The sequence below is a fragment of the Morone saxatilis genome, unplaced genomic scaffold, assembly GCF_004916995.1.
Source record: "Morone saxatilis isolate NCDOM2014 unplaced genomic scaffold, NCSU_SB_2.0 Contig24, whole genome shotgun sequence".
NCBI classification, from domain to species: domain Eukaryota; kingdom Metazoa; phylum Chordata; class Actinopteri; family Moronidae; genus Morone; species Morone saxatilis.
In genome coordinates, this window is record NW_023339807.1 from 21,308,466 (window position 1) to 21,332,329 (window position 23,864).

Below are 23,864 nucleotides of genomic sequence, written 5' to 3' on the forward strand. Positions count from 1 at the left end.
TTAGGTTGTGTGGGACTGTTGTGGGATGGATGTACTGTTTAAGTTAAGCTAAGCGTGTAACTCATTGGAAAATCTTTGAGGAGAATTTTGCCCAGAGCCCCCTCCCAACCATTCATCCCTCTCTCTCTCCCTCCTCTCTCCTATCTCTCTCTCTCAGCATACATTTCAGACTAGCTCACTCTCTCCTCTCTCTCCCTCTCTCACTCACACTCAGCCAGCCGGTGCTGCAGTGGATCAGACGCAGAGCTCTGGCGCGCCTGCTTTTCCGCGGCATATCGTTTCATCTGCTGGAATACGGCTGCGTTAAAGGGGGGGTGGGAGAGATGTAGCCTGCTATTTCCGCTGCTTCAGCTCTCAGTTCACACTCCACTCGTTTTTTTTTACCCGCAGCTCCCAATCCACAGTCATTTGACTCGTTTGACGTGTTCTCCGCGGACTCCGGCGTCTGATCTAATTCGCGCGTCCTTTTTTTTTGTGCGTAAAAGTCGTGAGTAAGAGACGCGCGGTCCAATATTCATGATTGATTGCGAGCAAAAAAAAGCGACGCGTTAGTTTAGCTGGTGTGGAATCGCATAGAAACGAGTTGGACTGCAGGATGGAGGTTCGTTTGAAACTTGACTGATGAGCATCTCGAGGAGAGCGGCACCGTGTCCTCACATGATCGCTACGAGCTCTGCGAAGTGAAGGCTGAACTGTGCTTGACTTTGTCCCGAAAATATCCAGCATGCCATCTATAATTAACCATGCATTATGCTACATTATACGCTGACTAAATTATTTACTCCTCGCTAAACACTTGCAATTTAAAGTAAAACAGTTTGGTGACACGATACCTGCAAAGCTCAACAGAAAATCCAAAACCCGCTCTAAGGACACGTGTTGACTTCACTTAAATCTTTAGTTGCAGAATTCACACGTAAAATAACAAGCTTTGCCCGGCTCGATCCCACTGCAGCACCGAGGCCACCTTGCTCCGGTTCAGCTCACCTTGAACCATGCTGGTCATTTGCAGAAGTCCTCCGCGGGCAACTCGCGCAGCCCGCGGGCATGCGATGTTCCTCCGTGCAACTCTCATCGTCCTTCTCCTCCTCTGGCCACGGCCGTCCGCAGGCAAGAAGAAGCTGTACATCGGAGCGTTGTTCCCCATGAGCGGAGGTTGGCCAGGCGGCCAGGCGTGTATGCCCTCCGCTCAGATGGCCCTGGACCTGGTGAACAACAGGAGCGACATCCTGCCTGACTACGAGCTGGAGCTCATCCACTACGACAGCATGGTGAGTGCATGTGGAGGAGAGTCAGAGGAGGTGCGCACTTAAGTGATGTGTGGTGTCAGTCAGTGAGGGATCTACTGATCTGCCTCTCAAATTATCACGAGGAGTAACTGACCCTGTTGTGTCGTTTTAAGTGTGCTGAACAGCCTATGTCATCACTGCTGTGTTACATTTTTATGTTTCCTCTTGCAATCAACCAATGTTTTCTGACTTTATGGAGCTTATTTTATTTTCCGCTCTGGTTTTCTCAAGAGTCATGTCAGGTATATATGACATTTTTATACATTTTACTTCGCCATAACAACAGTACAGGCTGCCTTTTTAAGAACACCCTGCCTTTTCCCAAGTCACAGATCTCAAGCTTTCACAAAAGGTCACCCTGCTGATAACCAATCCTCAAGTCCTCACTCTGCCTAACAAAGGGTGCTGCCATGCCCTGTACAGAGCTGGTTTGTGCTAAATGAACAAACACACCTCCTGCTTGTTGCTCATCAATCATTAATCATGGTGGTATTTTAAAATGTCAGCATTATCAACCACTATAAATCCAATATCCGCCCCCCGACCGCTTTCATTTCCCCTCGCTGCCCCAGTTTACCACCCACTACCCTGACAGACTTTAATCAAAGAGCACATTATTTATTTTTGTAAAAACTGTTTTATTTGCGCCTTGTTGCTACATGCTCTAATTGCTATTCTGAAAGTTTTTCTCCAAAAGGAACCATTTTTTTCCTCAACAATTGGATGAGTGGAGACAAATGAAAACAATTACTGATATCCCCTCTGTCTCCCCTCCCGAGGGTTATTATCAATCATGCTGCAGGACAGATGCCTGGAGAGTGGCGGTGGCACCAAACAGTTAACTGTACTGGGACTGGTTAGAAATTTGCTACGAGCTTTATTCTGATTGGTGTACACGGCTCTGCATTGGAATCCTGTTAAACAGAATAGCAGGGAGAGAGAGAGCGAGTGTGTGTGTGTGGGTGTCTTGTGTGTGTGTGTGAGAGAGGAGAGAGCGAGAGAGGGAGAGTTGGCATGGCAACACAGTTACTCTTGAAGCAAACCACAGAAACAAATAAGGTTTCAGCTCTGTGAAAATATGTGTGCAAATTCATATGCTGCTGGATGTATGCAGAGCTGATAGTACAGTGCATGCTTATTCGTATTCTGTTATGCATACACCTTGTTCTTTGCAATCCAATGCTAAACAGATCCAATGTGTGTGTGTGTGTGTGTGTGTGTGTGTGTGTATCCTCTGATTACAAGTGTAGTGAAGCAGGCAGCTGCAGATGTAGCTGCCATAAACATAAAGATAAAGCAATTGCATGAACAGATTTCATAGGGATTGGAAAACATCACTCCTCGTGCTTCAGGAGTCGCTGGTGCCTCGGGCTCAAGAAATAGATGCAGATCCTTTGAATAGAACAGCTCAAAGAGGCTGGTATAACATTGTCTGAGTGATGCTGGTTAATTCCTTGAATTAAGTCAAGGGGGGATTTTATTGCTCCTGCTCTGGGTACGGTGTGTTTGGAATTAGTTTTTTTTAACCTTCTGATTGCAAACATTTTTTCACCTGGCTGGAATAGTAATGAGGATCTTACCCTCAGAAAGGCAGAAAAAGCAATTATAAGAAAGGGATTAATTAGCTGTCATATTTACATCCATTCATTACATCCTCATTCTTGTTTGGTCAGAGAACAAATCTCCAGGTTGTAAAACTCTTTGTTTAACTGAGAGATTAAGACAAGGGGCGTAACTGGCCCTTTGTTTGCTTGGATCTCAAGATCAAGGCTGGAGAAGCATAATTATGCATCAGACTCTCTTCACCTGAATTTATCATGATGAGGAACTTTTATTGCGTCTTTAAAGTCTAACAGCGGTACTGAAAACAAGATGGCATTAAAGTTGGCAAACAGGTGCCTAAACACACTACACATGCACACACACATACACCAGTCTGTGACCATTAAGGTTTGGAGTATCAAGCGATGTCCTCAGCTTGTTCAACATCATACAATATTCATGAAGCTCAACACTTAATCCCAGCCTGTCCTTTTAATGGATGCAGATACCCTGTGGTAGCAGAACGGCTTGTTTCTCTGGCTATTCTGGCGACAGCATCAGACTATTTACAGCCTTCTGAGATCTACACACACAGACAGACGCGTACACACAGTAACACACACGCTACGTGCAGACACACACTCTCCGCGCAGGCCGTTGCCATGGATATATCAAAGCCGAGACTGCAAACTTTGATCAATTATTAACAGTGATGGAGTGAGACAGTGGAGATACAGAGAAATGGTGAAACAAGGTGCTTCCCTCACTTCCGCCCTTTATTTTAATTGGCAGCCATGACACAATTTCTCATCCACTGTGGCATAACCAGTATTCATCACTGGTTCTCATGCATGTCCACTGGCATACAAGCCCGGAGTGGGGTGCCAGACGTAATTATGAGGAAATTAGGAGATGTAGCTGAGCGTGCTTTGAGATTCAATATATAGGCTGTCCCCAGGCCCTTATCTTATCCCCTCTTCGCTCTGTTTTTATATTATTCAATCTGGAGTGTAATTACAGAGTATATTATGACGAGCCAGTATCTTCTTCCGTTCTTCCCAGCCCCGAGAACCTTAATTTTCTTTCATAGGTTCTCGCAAGCTGAATTTGACTGATTGGAAAGGCAACATGGGCACGTTAACGGCAACACTGATATTGGCTCAGGGAATTTCAGCACAGAGGACAGCGACAGAGGTGTTATACTGTGTCATATATGTGTGGCTGTACGAGTGCATTTTTATGGCTGCGTAAACACACAATCTGTGCGTGTGTCTGTTGGTAAATGTGTGTATATGTGAATGGCATTGGGGGCCGTCAACCCAGGCTCTCTTATGAGCCAAGGAGGGCTAGAAATGAAAGTGGAAATGGTGATGGCCCCAGAGGGTTGTAGAAGACAGACCTCCAAGAATAGCAGAGATTCCTCAGCCTTTATTGCATACCTGCCAACACCCCTGTTTTCTCTCACTATTTTTTTTTTCATAAGGGACACTGTGTGCTTTTTCACCTCTTACTGCGCCGTGTTCGCATTTTGTTACCAAGGGTTTCATTTCTTACGCTCGCAGAAACACTTGAATGAAAGTAAGTTTCAACTATGGAGGCTGATGCTGTTTTGCACCTGCGTTCAATAGACCCCCTTCATTATACATCTGAAGTAACTGTAAGAGGTAAAACAACTGAATGTATTCAAGCTGTTGCTTCTGCTCCTCTGTTTTAAGACTTTAAATTTAAGTCTTTATTTGAGATTACATATAATCTTGTAAACTAAGGGGAAATGTTGACATCTTACATTCAAAGATCTAGGGGAGACTTATTTTATATGTGTTGAGTGTGGGGTTTAAAAGCTTTTTAAGTGTCTCATTGGAGATTGCCGTTGATTTCCCACCCAATAAAGCTGTATAACTCACTAATGCATTTTATTATATTTTACCAGCAAACATTCAGTTATAATTCTTCTGTTTTTAGTGAAGCTGACAATACTTAAATAACCTCTACAAGGTCAGAATCTGCACTTTCTGATTTAATTCTAATTCCTACACACGTAATATGGAAAATGTATGGAAACAAGCTATCATTATAAGCTGCGATGTTTCATGGTAATCATAAATTGATTAAATAATTAATTAATCAGCGTAGGCACTGAATTACTGCTCATCAGAGTATAGTTAAAACACTGTTAACACCAGAAAGCTAACAAGCTTCTTCTCAGCATGCCACCAGCCCACAGCCACAGTGACAGAGAACACAAACAACCTTCGGGAAAGAGAGTATTTAGAAAGGTCCGTGTGTCAATCTGCATCTCCATCAAACGGCGATAACACAGCAGTTTGTTGTATGAGGAGTAAACAACCGTGTGCTTTGGACGCACAAAAGGCTGCAGGTTTGAATCCAGCTCAACTACAGCAGCTGATTTTACACCAGAGAGGAGGAAGTGATCTGTGAAATCAGCTGGTGCAGTGATTGATCGGAAGAAAAACCTGCAGCCTCTCGGCCCTGCATTGCACAAGGTTGCCTATATGACATCAATATTGTGAAGCTGCGTTCCCGGTCAATATTAATGATATTAACCCAGTGAATTGAAATTGGTCAGCAGTGCATGGAGTGCTCATCGAGTACTTTTACAGGCATGCACTTAATTATTTAAAGTAGTCAGCTTAGGACAGTATTTTAATGTCAACAAGTAATGGGATTCCTGTCCAGATTTGTTTTGTAGTTGGTCAGTGAGTTCAAATCCATAAAAGCCAGCTATTCTTGTACTTTCTATGCTGCAGGTTTTGGTGATCAAGCCACCCTGCTCTTTGTGGTGGTGTATTAAATTAAAACAAATTACCTATCTTTGATCTTTGGACCCTTGCGCTGAATTTGGACACCAAGTTTTCAAGGACTTATTACATTGTTGGACTGCCAGACAGCTTTGAAGGTAGAGAGATAACATATTACTAAGGTTTCAGTTTCTGCTGTAAGTGTACCTGGAATATTTTTTTTTAAATTATCACAAGGCGAGACTTTAATCTATTGATATGTATCTTACATACTATAATACTATAATAATAAAGTGCTGGAGTGCAAAAATTTTTGTTTTGTGTTTGTTTTGTTGTTGGTTTTTGCATGACTCAGTCTTTAATAGGTTTATATTCTTTATATTGAGAGTACATTGAATATAAAAACATTTTAATGTTCTTGGCCCCACAAAATGATACAATATATGAAGAATTCAAAGTATTTGTCCTATGTTCTGCTGCACAAGTAAGAAACAAATGAGTTAAAGCTGTTGTTTGTGCTATGCACAGCTATGGCGATATATGAGTCCAACAGTGATATTAGGAGGGCAATGCTAAATCGGTGAAGTACTCTTTTAAGTGAATGGAATCTCAGCTAGTAAGTGAGTCTTTCTCGTAAGCAGCGCACATTAAAGGCGGTTCCACTTATCATATCCCAGATTCCGGGTGTATTGAAGTCCGGCCCATACGTTTTGCTGCCCGGCTGGCAGTGATAAAATCTAGATAAAATGACAGAAACCATCTTTGGGAAAAACGAATTTGAAGTGTACTTGGATATTTTAGTTTGCCCCATGTCCCATCTGCTAAAGGCAGCAGGCTTTATGACCTATACTGCAGACAGCCACCAGAGGGAGATTGCAATATCTTGGCATCACTTTTGGAGAGCTCTCATGTTGTCCTTGTCGGTGGATACAAACAATAATCAGACTCCCAATCAAGACTCCAATCCCAGTCCCAACTTTAAGAAGATATGAAGGTCTGATTGACAGTTCCTTGCCTGACCTTAACTCCACCGAGCTTCACACTACAGCCCAAATTTGGACATAAATCAATGCCATCTTTTGGCAAAAACAAGGGTTTCAGTGGTAAGCCAGTGGACAGGCTGTGTTAATGGCCTTGGGTTTGAATATTATTGTACGCTTGTTAGAGCTAATAAGGTCAGACAGCAGAGGTTCACAAGTTGATGCAAAGTGCAAACAATGACAAATATAGGAATGGACACTGGTTTTGCTCAGAGTTAAAACTTTGTTGTGCCTATTCTCTGCTATGCCCTTTCTAACGATATGGTCACTCACAGTATTATTTCCCTGTGGGTGCCCAAGCTCCCGAGCACCCACTGAATCGGTGCCTATGCCAGAGACATTACAGATACTCTTATTTTCTGCAGTCTACAACGATTACCTTGACTTTAAATAATAATAAAGTCTAGTGTGGCTCAATAAATCAAAGCTTGATTAAGACCAATAAAAAAAAACATATAGAGACTTTAATGTGAAGAAGTCAGCAGTCAGAGCTCTACTTTAATAAGGTTCAGATTGAATTATCTAGTGCATGTAAACAGCCTGACTTTTTCTGCGATGACATGACACCTCTATAATTCCACTGAATCGAGAGTTAATGGAAAACACGTCACTCAATAAGAAGCCTGGCTATTCCACATATTCCTTGATTCTGAGTGGTGATTACCTCTTCAGAAAACTCACAGGGCTGCCTCAAAGAGACAATTCAGCCGTTGAGACAAACACCCCAATTAGGAGCCATATCGGCTGTCGGCGTCACCTGCCGCGGTGTGATTGTTTGTGACACTCATCTGGGGTGTATTTTTTAAAATGTGCATGTGTGTATTTGTGTTTGCGAGCCATATCTGCTCTTCCATGCTGAATCATTAGATGTGTCAGGCCAGTTTATCTGTGACTCTGATGAACACTGTGGTGGTGATGGCCTGTCGGTAATCTGGCTGACAGAGCGGTGATGGATCGTTCCAGCCACCCTCTCGCCAACCTAGACATGCTGCAAATGACTTTATTGGAGGGTTGTAATGACTTGTGATGGCTGTTGTTTTGGTCATCGGGCTCACTTTTGTTTGGTTTTCGGCCTGTCTTTCTGTTTTTATGTCTTGATCTGTGGACGCACTGGCTGTGTTTGGACGTAAACTCTGTGCGGATAATTTTTTTCTTCCTCCAGCTCGTCTTTTTTCTCCATATTTGCATCTACTTTTGTGCTGCTTCCTGCTCCTTTTGTGCCATCTTCCTTTAGTTTATCTTGACCTTGTCTGTTTTGTTCCTTCTATTTTCTTACGTGTCCTTTTCTTTCTCCTACTTGTCTTTTCTCTTCACATTTGCATTGTCCTTTTTGTCACTCCCTGCTACTTCTGTCATTTCCCTTTTTCTTTATCTACTGTTTTCTTCTTTCTGTTTTTTGTTTACAGTCGCCTCCATCTCCCACACTTTATTGCTTATTTATTTCTTCCTTTTCCTCACCCAGTCTGTTCTCATTCCATCTGCCTCCCTCACCCTTATCATTCCTATTTTCCTCCCTCTGACTCCTCCATGTCCGTCTCTCCCCCTTTTCTCTCTCTCTCTTTCGATCAATTCTATTCATTTGTCTTCCTTATTATTGATCCACTCATCCATCTATTCATCTGTCCATCCATTTAACAATTTGTCATTTTGTCCTTCCAGTGTGATCCAGGAGAAGCCACCAAGTTGCTGTATGACCTTCTGTACACCGAGCCCATCAAGATCGTCCTGATGCCCGGCTGCAGTGGCGTCTCCACGTTGGTGGCCGAAGCTGCTCGCATGTGGAACCTCATAGTGGTGGGTTTCTTTTATTGTTTGTATCAAAGTACACACTTTCAACCCATGTTTTGAATCCATTTGAACCCAAACCATACTAAAAAGAGGCTCCTTAAAACTCCAGAACTTGCCTAAGAATGATCATGTTTGTATGTTTTCTGCAATATCAAAGTAATCCAATGATTGCTCTGTACATACATGGATAAATTGTAAATATGAACGCCAATTTGGCAACACGTATTCAAATTTAGGCTTAAAAAGGCAGTTTAAGTTGTAGCCTACAGCTAACTAACTAACTAATTGCCAAATAATACATTAGGTTAAAGGGTCGGTTAACCCTGATTGCAAAAGAAAGAAAACATTTTCTCACTTACTTCTAGTCAAATCCAGTTATGCAGATAGTTTTATGGGTTCTGGTGCTGAGATATTTGTCCCTGAGATTTCTGCTCACTCCCAAGACAATGGAAATGAATGGAAGTTTGTTTGTGGGATTCACAGTATGAGAAATGAAATTCAACAGCAACATCTCTTTCCAGTGAAAATTCGCAGAGCACACTGTCAACAGTTTTTATAGGGACTATTTATTTGGTAGAAAATTGACAATGACAATAGTTCACAGAGAGATATGTGGACTCACCTCCAGGTGGATTAGGTGGAGGCAGAAATCTCCTCTCTCAAAACCTGAACACATAAAACCTTACTACAAATCTCCACGGCTGGACATCACCAGGGATGAGTGAGAAAATGTGTATACAGTAATTTGGGTAAACTTTTAAGTCAAATAAGATTAATTAGAGTAGCGAAGGACACAGATATAACAGAGTGAACAAACTCATCAAGGCCATGTCTGACATGTCTGAACACTATGTAACTTTTACAAAAGCCATAAACAATACAATGCATGCTTAATTCTCTATACTCCCATTTTGCTGCTACAGCCTTACTTGACTAATAGTTTATGGCTAATGTTAGCTAAAATTTGGTAGATATTGATGTATTACTGACATTACTGAGTCAGTTAGGGAGGAAGGAAGGAGGAAGAGGTTTTTTGTGACAGATAAATAATGGCAGGGCGCTGGGTAAAGCAGGGATCAAGGGTTTTTGCAGTGCACTCTCCGGTCTCCACTGCGAGCATCTGTCCGCTCTGTGTATGTGTGTGTAGGAGCTGAGCCCCCCGCCCTCGGCCAAACAAGCAGAGGAGAAAGACAGACAGCTAGTGTGACCATAGATGACAGCCAAATGTGGTAGAAAACTCTCAACATAGTTTTTTCTTTTAATTTGTTTCTTTCTTTTCTCTGTTATGATATATCTGTCTGACATAGCATAGACAGACACGGTCAGAACAAGCTGCTCCTCCATTTTCTTGCCTACCCGGGTGACAAGTCCCCCATCTAATGATTGGTTGCCTGAAAAAGAGTGACAGTGATGACACTGGTGCCTCTTTAAAAAGTTTGCAGATTTTCAACTAGAACGCTAAGAGCGGCTGCACAAAAAAGGCGGAGCGCTGGGTGCAACGCTTCTTCTCTAGACAGACGCATGCTGCCACATACGCTCCCTCCTCATTGGGAACAATTAAAAAAAGACACAAGTCCTTTGCTGACTTGAATCTTTGCCACAGTTTAAGATAATGGTAATTGACTTTTGTGGCTGCAATTGCAAAATTACAAACTTTAAAAACACCTCAATAATTGTTGGGTAAATTTTTTGCTCCACACAGCGATTGCCCAGGTGTGGGGAAGTGAGATAGTAAACAAGGTCTGAATTTCCCTCTCAACCACCTTTTTTCTTTCCACAAATTTTTTATGTGCACAACCCAATTGCTCACTGATTTTAATCTTCACATATTTTTTATCACGATATATCTTTACATTTCTACTGTCTACTACACATGTTTACAGTTACCCCCATATTTAAATGATTATCACATGTTTCCCCTTTTCATAATGGCCGGCTTTTCACCCTCCCACATTCTGGCCTTTCGGAACTACTACACTTTTGTCTTTAGAGGTGGTTGAATGACAAAATCCTATTTCTTCTTAAGCATAACCTGACCCTAAGGGGACCATATTTGAAACAATTTAGAACTTCTGTCTTAAAATTAGGACCACATTAGCCATAAAACCTGTTTCTTTCTCTCACAAAGACATTACATTTATTTTGGAGACCCTGTTGTCCAAAGTGACTTATATATATCTGCACTGATCCTCCGTAGGGAACAAGAGCTAGATGCCAGACAAACAGCGAAGAAGGCAATGTTGCTACTTGTCCCATATCTCTGTCTCTTGTGGACCTTTGTTCCATATAGCATAGAGATAGAGAGTGAGAGAGAGATATGAGCTGATAAGAAACCTTGACACTGACTGCAAAAACTTTAGCTCAGTTTGTAAGATTGTAAACAATGTAAAATGTACTGCAGACGCTGTTGGACAAAATTATGATCTTTTGGACTTGCGGTAATTATACTAAGTTCCCAAAATCAATGCTGTAGTTGTTTATTGATTATAAAATACTTCACACTGCTTTTAATCAGTGATTTATTTTACAAGACATTTTAACAATACTGCACTGACAGCAACACTAAGTACAAGACCAAACATATTGCTTCACCTCACATGCTGCATGATAATACTGTAAGTACAAACACATCCCAGATCTCTAAATCAGCAAGAGATCTGCTGCTGTTATTTTTTTAAAATATTTCAGCCTTTTATGCTTTCATCAGTTATTTTGTTTATCTCATTATCCGTCTTCTCTTGATCTGCCTCTCTGTCACTCACAGTGCTCTGCTTATTAGCTTTGTCCCATAATTGAAGTTTCATCCAGAGATTAGTCATCGAGAACAATCAGTTCTAGTGGTTGGCATCTACCCCTCTTTCTCAATTATGGTCTTTCTCTCTTTGTCACCCTGTCTTTCCTCGTCATTAAAAACTATTTTCCACTTTTTGACTCTTTGCCTTCCTCTTTTCTCTGTCTGCTGTCGCTGCCTGGAGCTGGTCTGCCCTATTTCAGCCTCTTTTTCATTCCTTCCTTCCTTCCTCCTTTCCATCTCTACCGTCTTTCTCTCCCACTCTTCATTTCCGCCTCGCTCCCTCAACTCGAGCAGTCGATTCTCCCCATACACAAAGGGATCTGTCTCTCTTTACTACACGCCACCACTGGCACAACCTCCTAACCGCCACACTCAATTATTTCTGTATGCTGCCTGCCTGCAAGAACCTCCTCGCATGTCAAACACGGCTCATCAGAGCGCCGGGGAGGCAAAAGCAACCTCCATTTCTGGACGCTGATCAAGGAGGGGCACTCGATCGGTTCTTCTTGGCACAGTGCTAATTTGATCTACCATCTCCCTTTCTAAAAGCACTGTAAGCCATAGACGGGCATTGATCTACTACAAGGCTACGGGACATCTGAGGAGCTGAGAATCAAGAGATATTGTTTGTGGTTTTTGGGAAGCTTCGATGTGGAACTTCGCCTGTCTGTTGCAGAGTGCTGCTACATCTGTCTATTTCTGCCACAGCACAGCTTTTTGCTCCATTTCAGTTTTGTCACTGCTTTCTTGTCTGATGAGGGTTTATTTGAGTGTTACCGAAGCTTGCAGCTCCTAGTTTGATTTTAAATTTTTGACTTCAGTTCAATTATTACACTCTACCCGACATGTAGCTAATGAAACTATTGCAAGAACTAGATTTTATAAACTATGAATTGTGTCAAGGCCAAGCTGAAAGCACCTCAGTTTTGTTGGTGAGTAGGTGACTTTAAAGGGTCTATTAACTCAAATTACAAAAAGAAATAACGCTTTCTCACTTACCTCTAGTCGTATTTAGCCATGGTAGTTTGTTGCTGTTTTATTATTTGTCTAGGGTTTGAGATATTGGCCCCTGCGAATGATTCAGCCTCTTCCTACAATTGAGTTTATTCAAATTTAACTTGTGGTGCTCACAGCACTGAAGATTGACATTTATAATTACAACAGCAACATGTCAAAGGGTGTCTGTGTCCAAAATGGCTCCTTATAAAATATATATTCAATACTTTTTGTGTTAGATAGACCCTTTACTAATGTCATGGACATTTTTGGAGGTATTTTAGACTAGTCTGAATACTGACACTCAAATAGAATAAAGAACAGTAACTCTGTAGTGTTCTGTGAATTATCAAGATTAATTACTCTAGAATAAGTAAATATTATTACATTAGATAAATAGTATAACTGTATTTTTTATCCACACTCTGATGATCCTGACTTTTCCTTTAGCACCACCACCAGGTCAAATCTGACCCATTCAGTTTTAAGTATTTAAAAATAGCACAGACATCCATGGTTCCTAGACAGCTTATACCCTGATTTTTCATCTAGTGCCATCATCAGGTCAAAATTTTAATTTGTTGATTTATGATTAAATAGGCCTGCCTACAAAACTAATGACATTCCCATCAGCCACAGCTGTACTTTTTGTTTATTGCTAGCAAGTGTTAGCATGACAACAGGCTAAACTAAGACAGGGAATCTGGTAATTATTACCTGCTAAACAACAGCATTGTTATTGTGAGGATGTTAGCATGCTGTGTGTACATACAACCTCACAAAGCCACAAAGCATGGCTGTGGATAAACTTAAGATGAACTGCAATGGCTGTAATGAAGGAACACGTCACCCAGGGCAATGGTTTGTCTCATTGGACCTGTCACAGTGGCTATTTCTGTTAGTTATATTGCACATTTAAATCATCAGATACCTGCCCCCACCTGCCCTATAGTTGCCCTCAGGGTATTTACACCAATCTCATTCACCTGATCCTCTCAGCCACCAGCACACATGTTCCCTATTCCCTCATTACCTGCCCTGTATACCAGCCCTCTTTCCCCAGTTATCTAATGCACCGTACCACCCAGGCTAAGCGTTCCAGCCATTGTTCCTGTTCCATGCCAGTCTGTTGCCTGCTTAGTTTGCCCTCGCTGACACATTATCTGTTGCCAAACTCTGCATTGAACTCTTACTAAGTAAACGATTGATTGATGAACTGCTCTGCCTCTTAAATCCTGCTTGTGAGTCCCCATCTCTGTGTGTAGAACCATTACAGGAGCGCTGGAGCACAGGAGCAGAAAAAAGCTATTGAAGTTCTTTTTTTTTTTTTTTTCATACAAGCAGCACTTGTTAGTCAGTTACATCTATTGTTGTGTTTGGTAGTTTCATGTGGTTTGTTAACAATAAAAAGTATAGAATATAGCCAACCAAATATGTTTTTCTGTCATTTGATCCCGTCACACTGCATGTGCTCATGTATATTACCTTTCATGTTTATTATTGAGCAAATCTGCTGCTGGTTTCTCTAGATCTTTCACTGCCACACCCAAATCAGCTGTCGCTTCCTGTATAGTTTCCCTTCTTTTGTTTTGATGCCTCCGTCAACCTGTCTGTGCCCACTGGGATTTGTTATTGTGGAGAGTCCACATTGTACATGACATTTCACATCTATCATCAAGCCAACCTTTCACTCCCAGTGGTGAAAATCCCAGAGCTGTATCGGTAATGGGGCGGAGATGAGAGCTGGGGAGCAGGATAGGCTGTCTCTGTCTGTAATGGTTCCCTAAACGCCAGGTTCCTCATTTTAAAGGAGACCTGTCGAGGATTTTATCTTGAGTTGCCACTGTGAAACTAATTGTTTGAGGAACAGTCTTCTCACTGTTTCGGTTGGCATTACCCACCATCCATCTTCCCCCCTGATTTGGACGCATATCTTAGCAGTCTGCCTCTTGTGGGAATTGTGCCTGCGAATTCAAATTATATGAGTCCAAATGAAAGAAACAGATGATCACTGGGGCTACTGTTTGCGACAACAATAATTAGATAATTTTTTGTATTTGCTCTGTTTGTAATAGTAGAATGTGTCATCCTAATTTCATGGCAATGTATGCGTGGGAAATCCTGCGTGAAGTGTGTTATTTTTTTTATTGAAATTACAGAGTTTATCGGCACACCTGATAAGCCGGAGGGAAGCTTAAAGGAGGGCGGGAGGGAGGGTGTGTGGATGAAAATGAGAAAATGGGAGCGGGGATTGTTTCTGTGGTTCTCTGTCTTTTTGCTGGCTTTCCTCTCTGTTGTTCTCTGTTTGAACCAGTCATCATCAAAGAACACTGTGTACAGGGGGAGAACAAGAGAGGCCTGATTTGAATACATTTTGATTGAAGTCTGTTTACTACTGATGCCTTGAAGGACCTTCAGAAGTATATTTTTCTGTTTCTGTTTCCTTTCCCACTAAACCTCTGTATCCTTTACTCCTACCTGCCTTAGTGACTGTGTTTCCTCTTATTTTTCTCCCATTTGTCATGTCTTGTGTTTCTCAGCTGTCTTACGGCTCCAGCTCTCCGGCTCTTTCCAACCGCCAGCGCTTCCCCACCTTCTTCCGCACGCACCCGTCGGCCACCCTTCACAACCCCACCAGGGTGCAGCTCTTCCAGAAGTGGAAGTGGACGCGCATTGCCACCATCCAGCAGACCACCGAGGTCTTCACCTCGGTCAGTAACTTTAATCTCCTTCATCTCACCTTCAATTTTTACACCTTTTGTTTTATCTCCAACTCTTGGCTCTTCTTTTCCTTTATCTCCTGCAATGCTTTTCATCACTTTCTCCATGTCCTCACTTCGGCCGCATCATTTATGGTAAAGTGTTGGTTGCCTGATCGCCCGCCTGCCTCTGTATGTTTGTTTATGAGAGCTGTTCTGTTCTCAGGCTATGCGATGCTCCTTCAAGCAATCTCTCCTGGCGATTGATGGAGGATTTTTGAAGTAATTTGTTGTTGGAGTATTGGTTGTGAGAAATATTGATCAGGCAATACATCTCTCCCAGGCTCGGCGGTCGATACCATGACACTTGGGCTGGTTCCTGTAATGGAGGTTAATGATTCCGCTCTCACATTCTTTCCTCTCCCTTTTCACATTCTTCTTTTCTTCTTTCCACTTTTGTTCTTTGTCTAAAAATCTATTCTTCCCATGCTGCCTCTCTTGATTGCCATATATCCCCACACTATCTATCCCTTTCTTGACATTTCTCATTTACACATTAAAAATTCTTTATTTTGTTTGTCAGTTTGGACTTGCTTTTCTTTTGTCTATCCAATCTCAACACGCCACCTCTCTCTGTCCCTCTCTGTTCAGCTGTCTTTCTAACCTCATCCTTCTCCCCCCTCTCCCCCCCAACCTCTCCTTGTCTGTCCCCCCATCCCTCCCTTTCATCTTGCAGACTTTGGATGATCTGGAGCAGAGGACGAAGGAGGCAGGCATCGAGATCAGCGTTCGCCAGAGTTTCCTCACCGACCCGGCTGTCGCTGTCAAGAACCTCAAGGTGCTTTGATTAAAAATTCACCTCAGCTGCTGGTCGTCTCTCTATCTCCCCCTCTCCTTCTTTCTCTGGCTCACAGCTGCACACGATACCATTAGCATAGAGGAGATTTGATAGAGGAAATTAATGCGCCATGCTAATTAGCAACTCCTGAACAGCAGTACGTGCCGTCCTGCAAAGCAGCAGGAACTTTGGCACGCTGCGCTGCCACATCAAGCTGTGCTATAGTGAAATTTTATTGCTGATACTGATGTAACTAAGCAATGTTTTGTTTGTTCCATGTTTTGATGCAGCGCCAGGATGCGAGGATCATCGTGGGGCTTTTTTATGAGACTGAAGCCAGGAAGGTGTTTTGTGAGGTTAGTACCTTTTCCCACTCAACTGATCCCAGTAGACTGAACCTGACTGGCTATTAGCAGAAATTGAGCTCTGTAATGAGCTGTTTGAATGTCTGAATGTATTTCCTTGTTTGGCAGTGATACAACATGCTCAACACATCTCTGGGAACAATTCTCCTCATGCTTATTTATCATTCTCTCTCTCCCTCCCTTCCTCCACCCTCCATATCTGCCTCTCTCCCTCCCCTGGCTGCTGCAGGTGTTCAAGGAGAAGCTCTATGGGAAGAAGTATGTTTGGTTCCTGATAGGCTGGTACGCAGACAACTGGTTCAAGATCAAAGACCCAGCTATCAACTGCACAGTGGAGAACATGACGGAGGCCGTGGAGGGACATGTGACAACCGAGATTGTCATGTTGAATCCTGAGACTGTCCGCGGCGTCTCCAACATGGTGGGAACACACAATAAATTGTTCTCTCCCACTACTGTGATGATTATATTAAATAGATATTAAGTCACATTTGATGTTAAATTAGTGACATTGAATTGTAACATCAACAGCTTGAAATTGATAAATAAGTCACATTTGTGTTATAGAGTGAAGTGAGAGTTATACTTCACAATGCAAAATACTTAAGGCACCTAGGTCCAATGCAAGTGTTTAATGAGCTTATATTGACATAAACAGGGCACCCCTGTGCTTTGTCAGACAGTACACCTGGGAAATAGAGTTCCCAATGGAATTTCCCATGGTCCAAATACATGGGAACCTGCCACAAATGCATTATACAAACATATCACAAAAAACGGGGGCTGAATCAATACAAAAAGCTAAATCAGAATAATTTTATATGAGAAGTAATGAAAGGGAAGAAAATGCTGCACGAACATCCATCATGAAGTACCTACAATCTTCAAACATATAAATTTAGATACTCAAAAAAAGAACAGACTGGTTTACACCAATTATCACCTGTATTTTGCACTCTAAAGGTGAAAAGAAAAATGGGGTGCAAATGTGATGCTGATTATGTACCAGTCTCACTAATAAAACAAAATAAAAATAAACTACAGTGTTTGCACTTGCATATGGCTGCAAAAAAGCCCCAAATACAGTAAAATTGTGATTTTTTTTAGTTAGTTAGTTTTTCATTTCTTCCTGACTTTCCTTCTGCCTTCCATGTCTTCCTCCTTGGAAGTTTGTTAATGTAGTTTGACCTCTTTGTTTGTACATCCAGCGTGGCTTACACTGCTCTTTCTAACCACTGAGCTCTTCTTATCCTTATCCCTAACAAATGTCTTCTGCCATCTATGTAAAACGGGTCAATTCCCATAGAGATACAGTTTTTTTCCAGGAAAGACCAGTGACTGAGAATAATAATGTCATAGCTTTAACGAACTGCGTATGACCTGAATCACTATTATATTTCCTAATCCACAGACAGAGGGTAGAAACACAGATGTTTACCGCTGTCACACTCTTTCTGAACATCTTTTATAGTTTTTACCCTCGTTTAGCTTCCCAGGTAACTGTCGTTCTCTGCTTCTCTTTCACTCGTCGCTCTCTTCTGTTCACCTTCTCTAATCCTCTTAAACTGTCTCTTCCTCTCTCCATCTCTCCCATTGTTTGACCTTCTCTGACTCTGCTGGTCTATGGTGGATCATCCTTTTATTCTGCTTGTTTACCCACCTCTCTTTTCCCTTCTCCTTTTCATTTCCTCATCCCCACCTTTTCCACCATCCCCCTTTTCCTTCCCCCTCCCCCTCCTCTATCCCCCCTTCCCTCTCTTGCACTTCATCAGCAGCTGTTGTTTATATTCATACAGCACCTGCCACTACCTGCTGATTTAGCTGTTGACGTGCTGCTCAACGGGTGATAAGAATTACAGCCAGAACTCCTGCTCATAGTCAATCTATTCAAATTCAATTTCCAAGTTTGAAATTGGCATATTTCTTCTAGATGGAGCACTCAGATGAAGCTAGTGTGCCGATACCGCAGGGTCTGCAATAGCACATTGTCAGCTAGTTTTCAGTAGGTAGTGGCAGATTTAAATGCCAAATGCCGAAGTGGAATTTCAATGAGATGAATTTGACATAAGTGAATTGGGGGTGTGTAGGCCTAATTGGCCTCAGACAATCCACAGGGTCACCATGATGATTGGTAGCAATAATTTCCACACATGTATCCCCGCTTTCAGAGGGAGAACATTTTTATTTGTGTTTAATTACAGAAACACGTCTAAACACATTAATTGTGCACTCGCAACAAAAAAGAATACTTTTTTATAAAGTTGGTATAAAGATTTTAAGTTCACAGAATCAGTAATATTTGCTCTATGTGTAAAAATTCTTCATTTTAAATAATTGAATTAGGGATGTAAAGTACAGATTTTCTTTTCAGCAGACACATTAAATGATAATTACCTGCTTCCCATGGCCGTTATTAGATAGTTTCACATTTTTGTATTTTAAAAAGAAGTTGATGACCTGTAGGTTTTACACGCCTGATGGCAAGAAAGGCTAAGATGTAGTGAGCAAAGATAGATGATTTAGCATTTCATAGCATATATCCTATCAGTTCTGACCCAGTCTAACTGAAAACACTGTTGTTCATACAAGAGCAACAATTTATTATAAATTATTATTATTATAGACCAATAATTAGTTGGCTGTAATTTAATTCTCTCAATAGTTTTTTTATTAACAGAAATTTTCCATTATTAACCCTGATAATTATCTTGCATCCCTAAATTGAATTTCTTAATTCCCAGCTGCACCCAGATGTGGGTGTATTATATTGGCATTAAATGTCAAGTTGAAAGCAAGTAAAAAATAATCTACTTCTGAGACAGTATAAAAAATAAGCATAGCACCTCACTTAATGACCTACAGCTTCAAGGGGTAAATTTAATATTAGAAGAAAACTGCCTCTGTATGTAACAAACCTAAATATTTTTACCCTTTCTTAGGTAAATGCAGCATATTTTAATTAGAAGTAGTTCAAAATTTTTCTGTAGATGCTTATTTGCTTTCTTGCCAAGAGTTAGATGATAAGATTGATGTACACTAAATATGAAACTATAAACAGCTAGTCTGGTTCTTCTGCCTGGTAAAAATAGGCCTACCATCACACCTATAGCTCAATAATTAATTAACAAATATTTAGTTTGTTTAATCCAGACAAAAACAAAATGTACACATGCAGAGTTGTGGTTTTCCAGGGAGTTATTCACTGGACTATTTCAGAAAGCCACTGCTCCAGGTCATGATGTCCAGCACCATAAACCTTGTAAAACCGCAACTTGTTGTTTGCTAGGTGGATTTTGTTGGTTGAGTTAATTCACATTTAGTGTACAGGCATGTGAGTTGTATGAACTCTCATAAAGAAAGCAAGAGCAAACATATTTTACAAAATGTCGATAATATTCCTTTAAAAATGTCAAGCTGCAGCCGCGACATTGCTCTGAATGCCAAGACGCCTCTTCTGTTTCATTTTTTAAATAATAGCACATACTGTCCACATGTCGGGCACTTAAGTGGTCCAAGTGGTGGCCTCTGGTCAGCTTCACTACCCCTCAATAGAGGCTATTAAGGATTAAGTGCCCTCTAGTCAGCCCAGGAGCTCTTGTAGCCCTGGCTAGCACAAAATGCTAATCTGGTGTTATCATAAGACAAAACTTAACCCTAACTCTGCATTTAGAAATGGTGACATATTTTGCTTTGTCTAGATTTGTATATATTTTGGCATATAAAATACTGTTCATGATAGGTGGACACACTGGGGTGGATCTAGTCCATCACCTCGATTTTATCATGGGGGTTAAAAAAAGTGTCACACTTCTTACCAACAGCGTTTCCTTTCCTTGAAACTGTGGTTTCAGATTGTATTTAAGTTTAAAGAAATCCTGTCATACAACATCAACTGCCACGGAGCATTGTGTGTTCATGTAGGACTGTAAGTGTTTGAGACAATTCACCACTGCATTGCTTTTACAGTCTTTTACAGCCATTGAGAAATAGATATATTATGTCTAGAAATATAAATATAAAATCTCCTTAACATTATCTTCAGAAGGGCTCCTCTTTGATATCCTTTCTGTCCTGTTTCTATCAGACATCGCAGGAGTTTATCGCTGCCTTGATGTCTCGTCTGGGTGGGATGAACCCAGAGGAGACTGGTGGGTTTCAGGAGGCCCCTTTAGCCTATGATGCAGTGTGGGCTCTGGCCCTTGCCCTCAATAAGACCGTGGCACCACTTAAAGCCAAGGGCCGACGACTGGAGGATTTCAACTATAACAACCATGATATTACCTCTGAGATCTACAGGGCCCTCAACACGAGCTCTTTTGAAGGAGTTTCGGTGAGTAGATGAGAGATGAGGATGAGAAAAAAGACGGGAAAGAAGTATAGATAATAAAAACAGATGTTTATTCTCTAATTTTGGTACCTTATAGTTATTTATCATATATGAATATGCAGTGATTTTTACAGGTGTTTTGACAGCTGTATTTTTGATCCATATAATTCCTGTTGTTGCTTTTCATGGTGATCAAACTGAGACACACTCATTTCAAGTCCCTGACATGTGAAATGTTTGTGTAAAGAGAATGAACAAATTACAAAATGTGTTTGATATCACCATCAGTGATGTAGCATATCACTTATTTTTTTCTTTTAAAGGCCCAGTGTGTAAGCTTTAGGGATATCTCTTGTATATGGCAGAAATTGAATATAATATTGATAAGTATGTTTTTATTAGTGTATAATAATCAGAAATTAAGGATCATTTTCTATGTTGCACTGCCATGTTTCTACAGTAGCCCAGCAGGACAAACTAAACACTGGCTCCACCACCTGCTACTGCTATGGTGCAGTCCTTGACTTTACTTCTGTACATGACACTAACTAGTATCTAGACTACATTAGAGTTACCCGCCACGTTCCCCGATCTCAGCAGTTACCTTGCTCAGTACAATCTTACTATACTTTCGGCAGAGCTAGGCTAGCTGTTTCCCCTGTTTCCTGTCTGTGTCCTAAGCTAAACTAATCTGTCCTAGCTAGACTTAGCTTTGTGTATTTATCAAAATGTCAAACAATTCCTTTAAGAAAGGAGTTAATCATTTGCGGTTAAAACACTTCCTCCTGTCTGTGTCTCAGGGCCAAGTGGTGTTTGACGCCCAGGGTTCCAGGATGGCAATGACTCTTATCGAGCAACTGCAAGGTAAAACACTCCCACACTGTCCTCCCGCAGATATTTCAGAATCTCGTCTGAACACTAAATTTCACTTATTCATCAAAAACAGCCACCGCTAACTGTATTCATCATGTATCGATTGTTGCTTTCAGCTCATTCCAGAGCAATATCTCTTTTTTTGGGGGGTGGGGGGGTTGTGGTGGCCCGCACTGCGATTGGTCTCAGTGTCTTACAACTGAACATGCGAATGGGCTTGATGCAGGAATGTGTTGACTCTAGGCTCTGCTCTAATTGGGCACAAGCCTTCGTTTTAAGCCGTTACTGGAAATGGCATCCTATTTGTCACCAGTGACTTAATGAGTTTCCCCGCACAGGATAAGGTTAGGATTATTTTCTACCTCTGTTCTCTTTGGCGTCCTAAAAGATGAGAATTTATAATCCTGCCCCTTTCCCCTCACGCTCTGTCTCATATTTCCTGTTGTGGTGTCGAGGTAATTTGACATCCACAATGAGACGACCTGACTTGCATCCCTGAATCACTGTGCGACCTCATCAGTATTCCTGGTCAAGACCGCCACATAAGCTCCTTTTTTTTTCTTCTTCCTTTTCTCCTTCTCCTCCCCTTGGTACTTCTTTGTTTGTCCTTCTTTATGCACCTTTTCATTCCTCATTTCTTTTATCTGTTCATTGTGTGTATATTTCTGTACTCACGCATTCCATTAATATGAAAGCACAGGAATGATAGAAAAATATCTTTACAGGGTTTGCATGAATATAAATATTTATCAGTTCTGTTGAGTTTTGTTGTATTGTTTGAAAACCTGATCCCCCCACAACACAACAGCAGAGAAAATGAATTACACAGGCAATACTAATTCAACTTTATCTTTCTGACTTTTGTGCTTTTATTTCACTCTCTCACTCCATGTTTTGCTTCTCTTTCTCAACCATAAAGGAGGCAGTTACAAGAAGATCGGTTACTATGACAGCTCTCAGAAGAACCTCTCCTGGTTTGGCAATGATGTTTGGATAGGTAAGATGGAGTTCATGACACTCTATTCACTCAGCTTCCTGTGTCTGTATTTGTGTCCTGTCTGTCATGCTGTGAGTCAACGGGGTCACATCTTGGTGCTGTGACATTAGACCTCCTCAGCGTGGCTTAATTTAGACTTTGTTGCTGTCGAAATTATATGTAATCATGCTGGATTTTCTCTAACCACAAGTTTGGGTGAAGCTAGTTATTTTGTTGCTGACGCTCGCCCCAAAATTAACTGCCTGCACACTCACCGTCTAACGTGTGTTAAAATGTTGGCGCAGCAGATGCACAGTAGTCAAATGGGGCGGCAGCTAACCTAGGAGTTTTCAGTGTGCGAATGATTGTGAACGCAATGATTCTCAGGGACGTTCTGCAATATAAGGAGTGTTTTTTTCAAACCTAAGTCAGTGGTTATTGAAGCAAATAAGGATGTGAAAGTACTACACGGCAGAATCAACGCGCCAAATACAATAACTTCCCATTGTTTTAAGAAAACCAGCATGCAGCTGTCTCCTTCAACTCGCTCACGTCTCTCCCTCTGCACCTCGAAAACCTCCGGGCTAACTCAACCAACCAATCTATGAGTTTGTTTTACATCATTCTGCTACATGAAGAAGCTCGAGCTCACGTCACACAAACCAGAACCAACTCTTCCAGTCCTGCTGCCCATATTCTACTTTGCTGTGAAAAGCTATTACTGCTGATTTGCTTCAGACACCAAGACCAAGTCTGTGGTTGTTTACTGGCCCGTCCCTCCCTGGAGAGGTGACATACTTGTGCCTGGACAGAGTGTGCCACTAATCAATCCTGTACGCCTCGGTGGCCCGTAGAGAGCTGCCTTTTTTTAGGCTTTTAAGGAAATGATCTGTTGCCAAGGCTTAACTGAACCCAGAAGAGGTAGTGATTCCAGGTCAGCAGCAGTGGCAAGGGACGGGTGACCTGTATGCATGTAGGCAACATGTCCTTCAAGAGGGCCAGCTGCCAGCTCTTTAGTTTGGCTTGTTGCAACGTGACAGGCTCTGTGTTAGCCCAGTTAAAACCTGCTGGGTTGAGACTGACTTGCTTTCCAACTTGTCAGAGGTGAGTTTTGTTTACTCCGTTTTTTGCCTTGCTTCCTCTTTTGAGGCTCAATTTTTTTTTTTTTTTACTGTTTACCAAATAAAGACGCATCTATCTGACATCTACTTGTTGTGAGGAAATGAGTAATTTCCTGCTCTCTGGAGCTGAGTCAGTTAGGGGATGTTTTTTTGACAAGGGGGGGGGGGGGACACGTTTGATTTGCTCCGTGCTGACAGGGTGGAGCACACGCGGGGGTTCTCAACTTAACCCCTCTGCTTGTTTTCCTGTGTATTTACCAGGCGCCTCCCTGCCTCACTTTCTCACTCTCTTCACAGTCGCCCTAACAACCACTTCAGCTCAGCTCTTCTTCTAATCGCTGTGGCAACTGTTATAGAGCTGGGTCTCCATGGCAACACCCTGTCCTGATTCCTTGATCAAGGACGGAGGAGTGTTTAAATGGTTCGAACAAGCTGACTGAATGGACAGTTGACACAC

General features: G+C 41.7%; 1 protein-coding gene across 1 annotated transcript in view; it reads left to right on the forward strand.

Moving 5' to 3' along the window:
• Positions 1-245: 245 nt before the first annotated feature.
• gabbr1a (gamma-aminobutyric acid (GABA) B receptor, 1a) overlaps positions 246-23,864 on the forward strand; it is a gene marked incomplete in the record, with an annotated part of 47,376 nt that continues 23,757 nt past the window's right edge. The window contains 9 exon segments of the mRNA XM_035672031.1: positions 246-1,271; positions 8,290-8,424; positions 14,749-14,919; positions 15,644-15,745; positions 16,036-16,101; positions 16,340-16,531; positions 20,195-20,440; positions 21,238-21,301; positions 22,230-22,307. Coding sequence (XP_035527924.1) covers positions 996-1,271; positions 8,290-8,424; positions 14,749-14,919; positions 15,644-15,745; positions 16,036-16,101; positions 16,340-16,531; positions 20,195-20,440; positions 21,238-21,301; positions 22,230-22,307 — 1,330 coding nt within the window.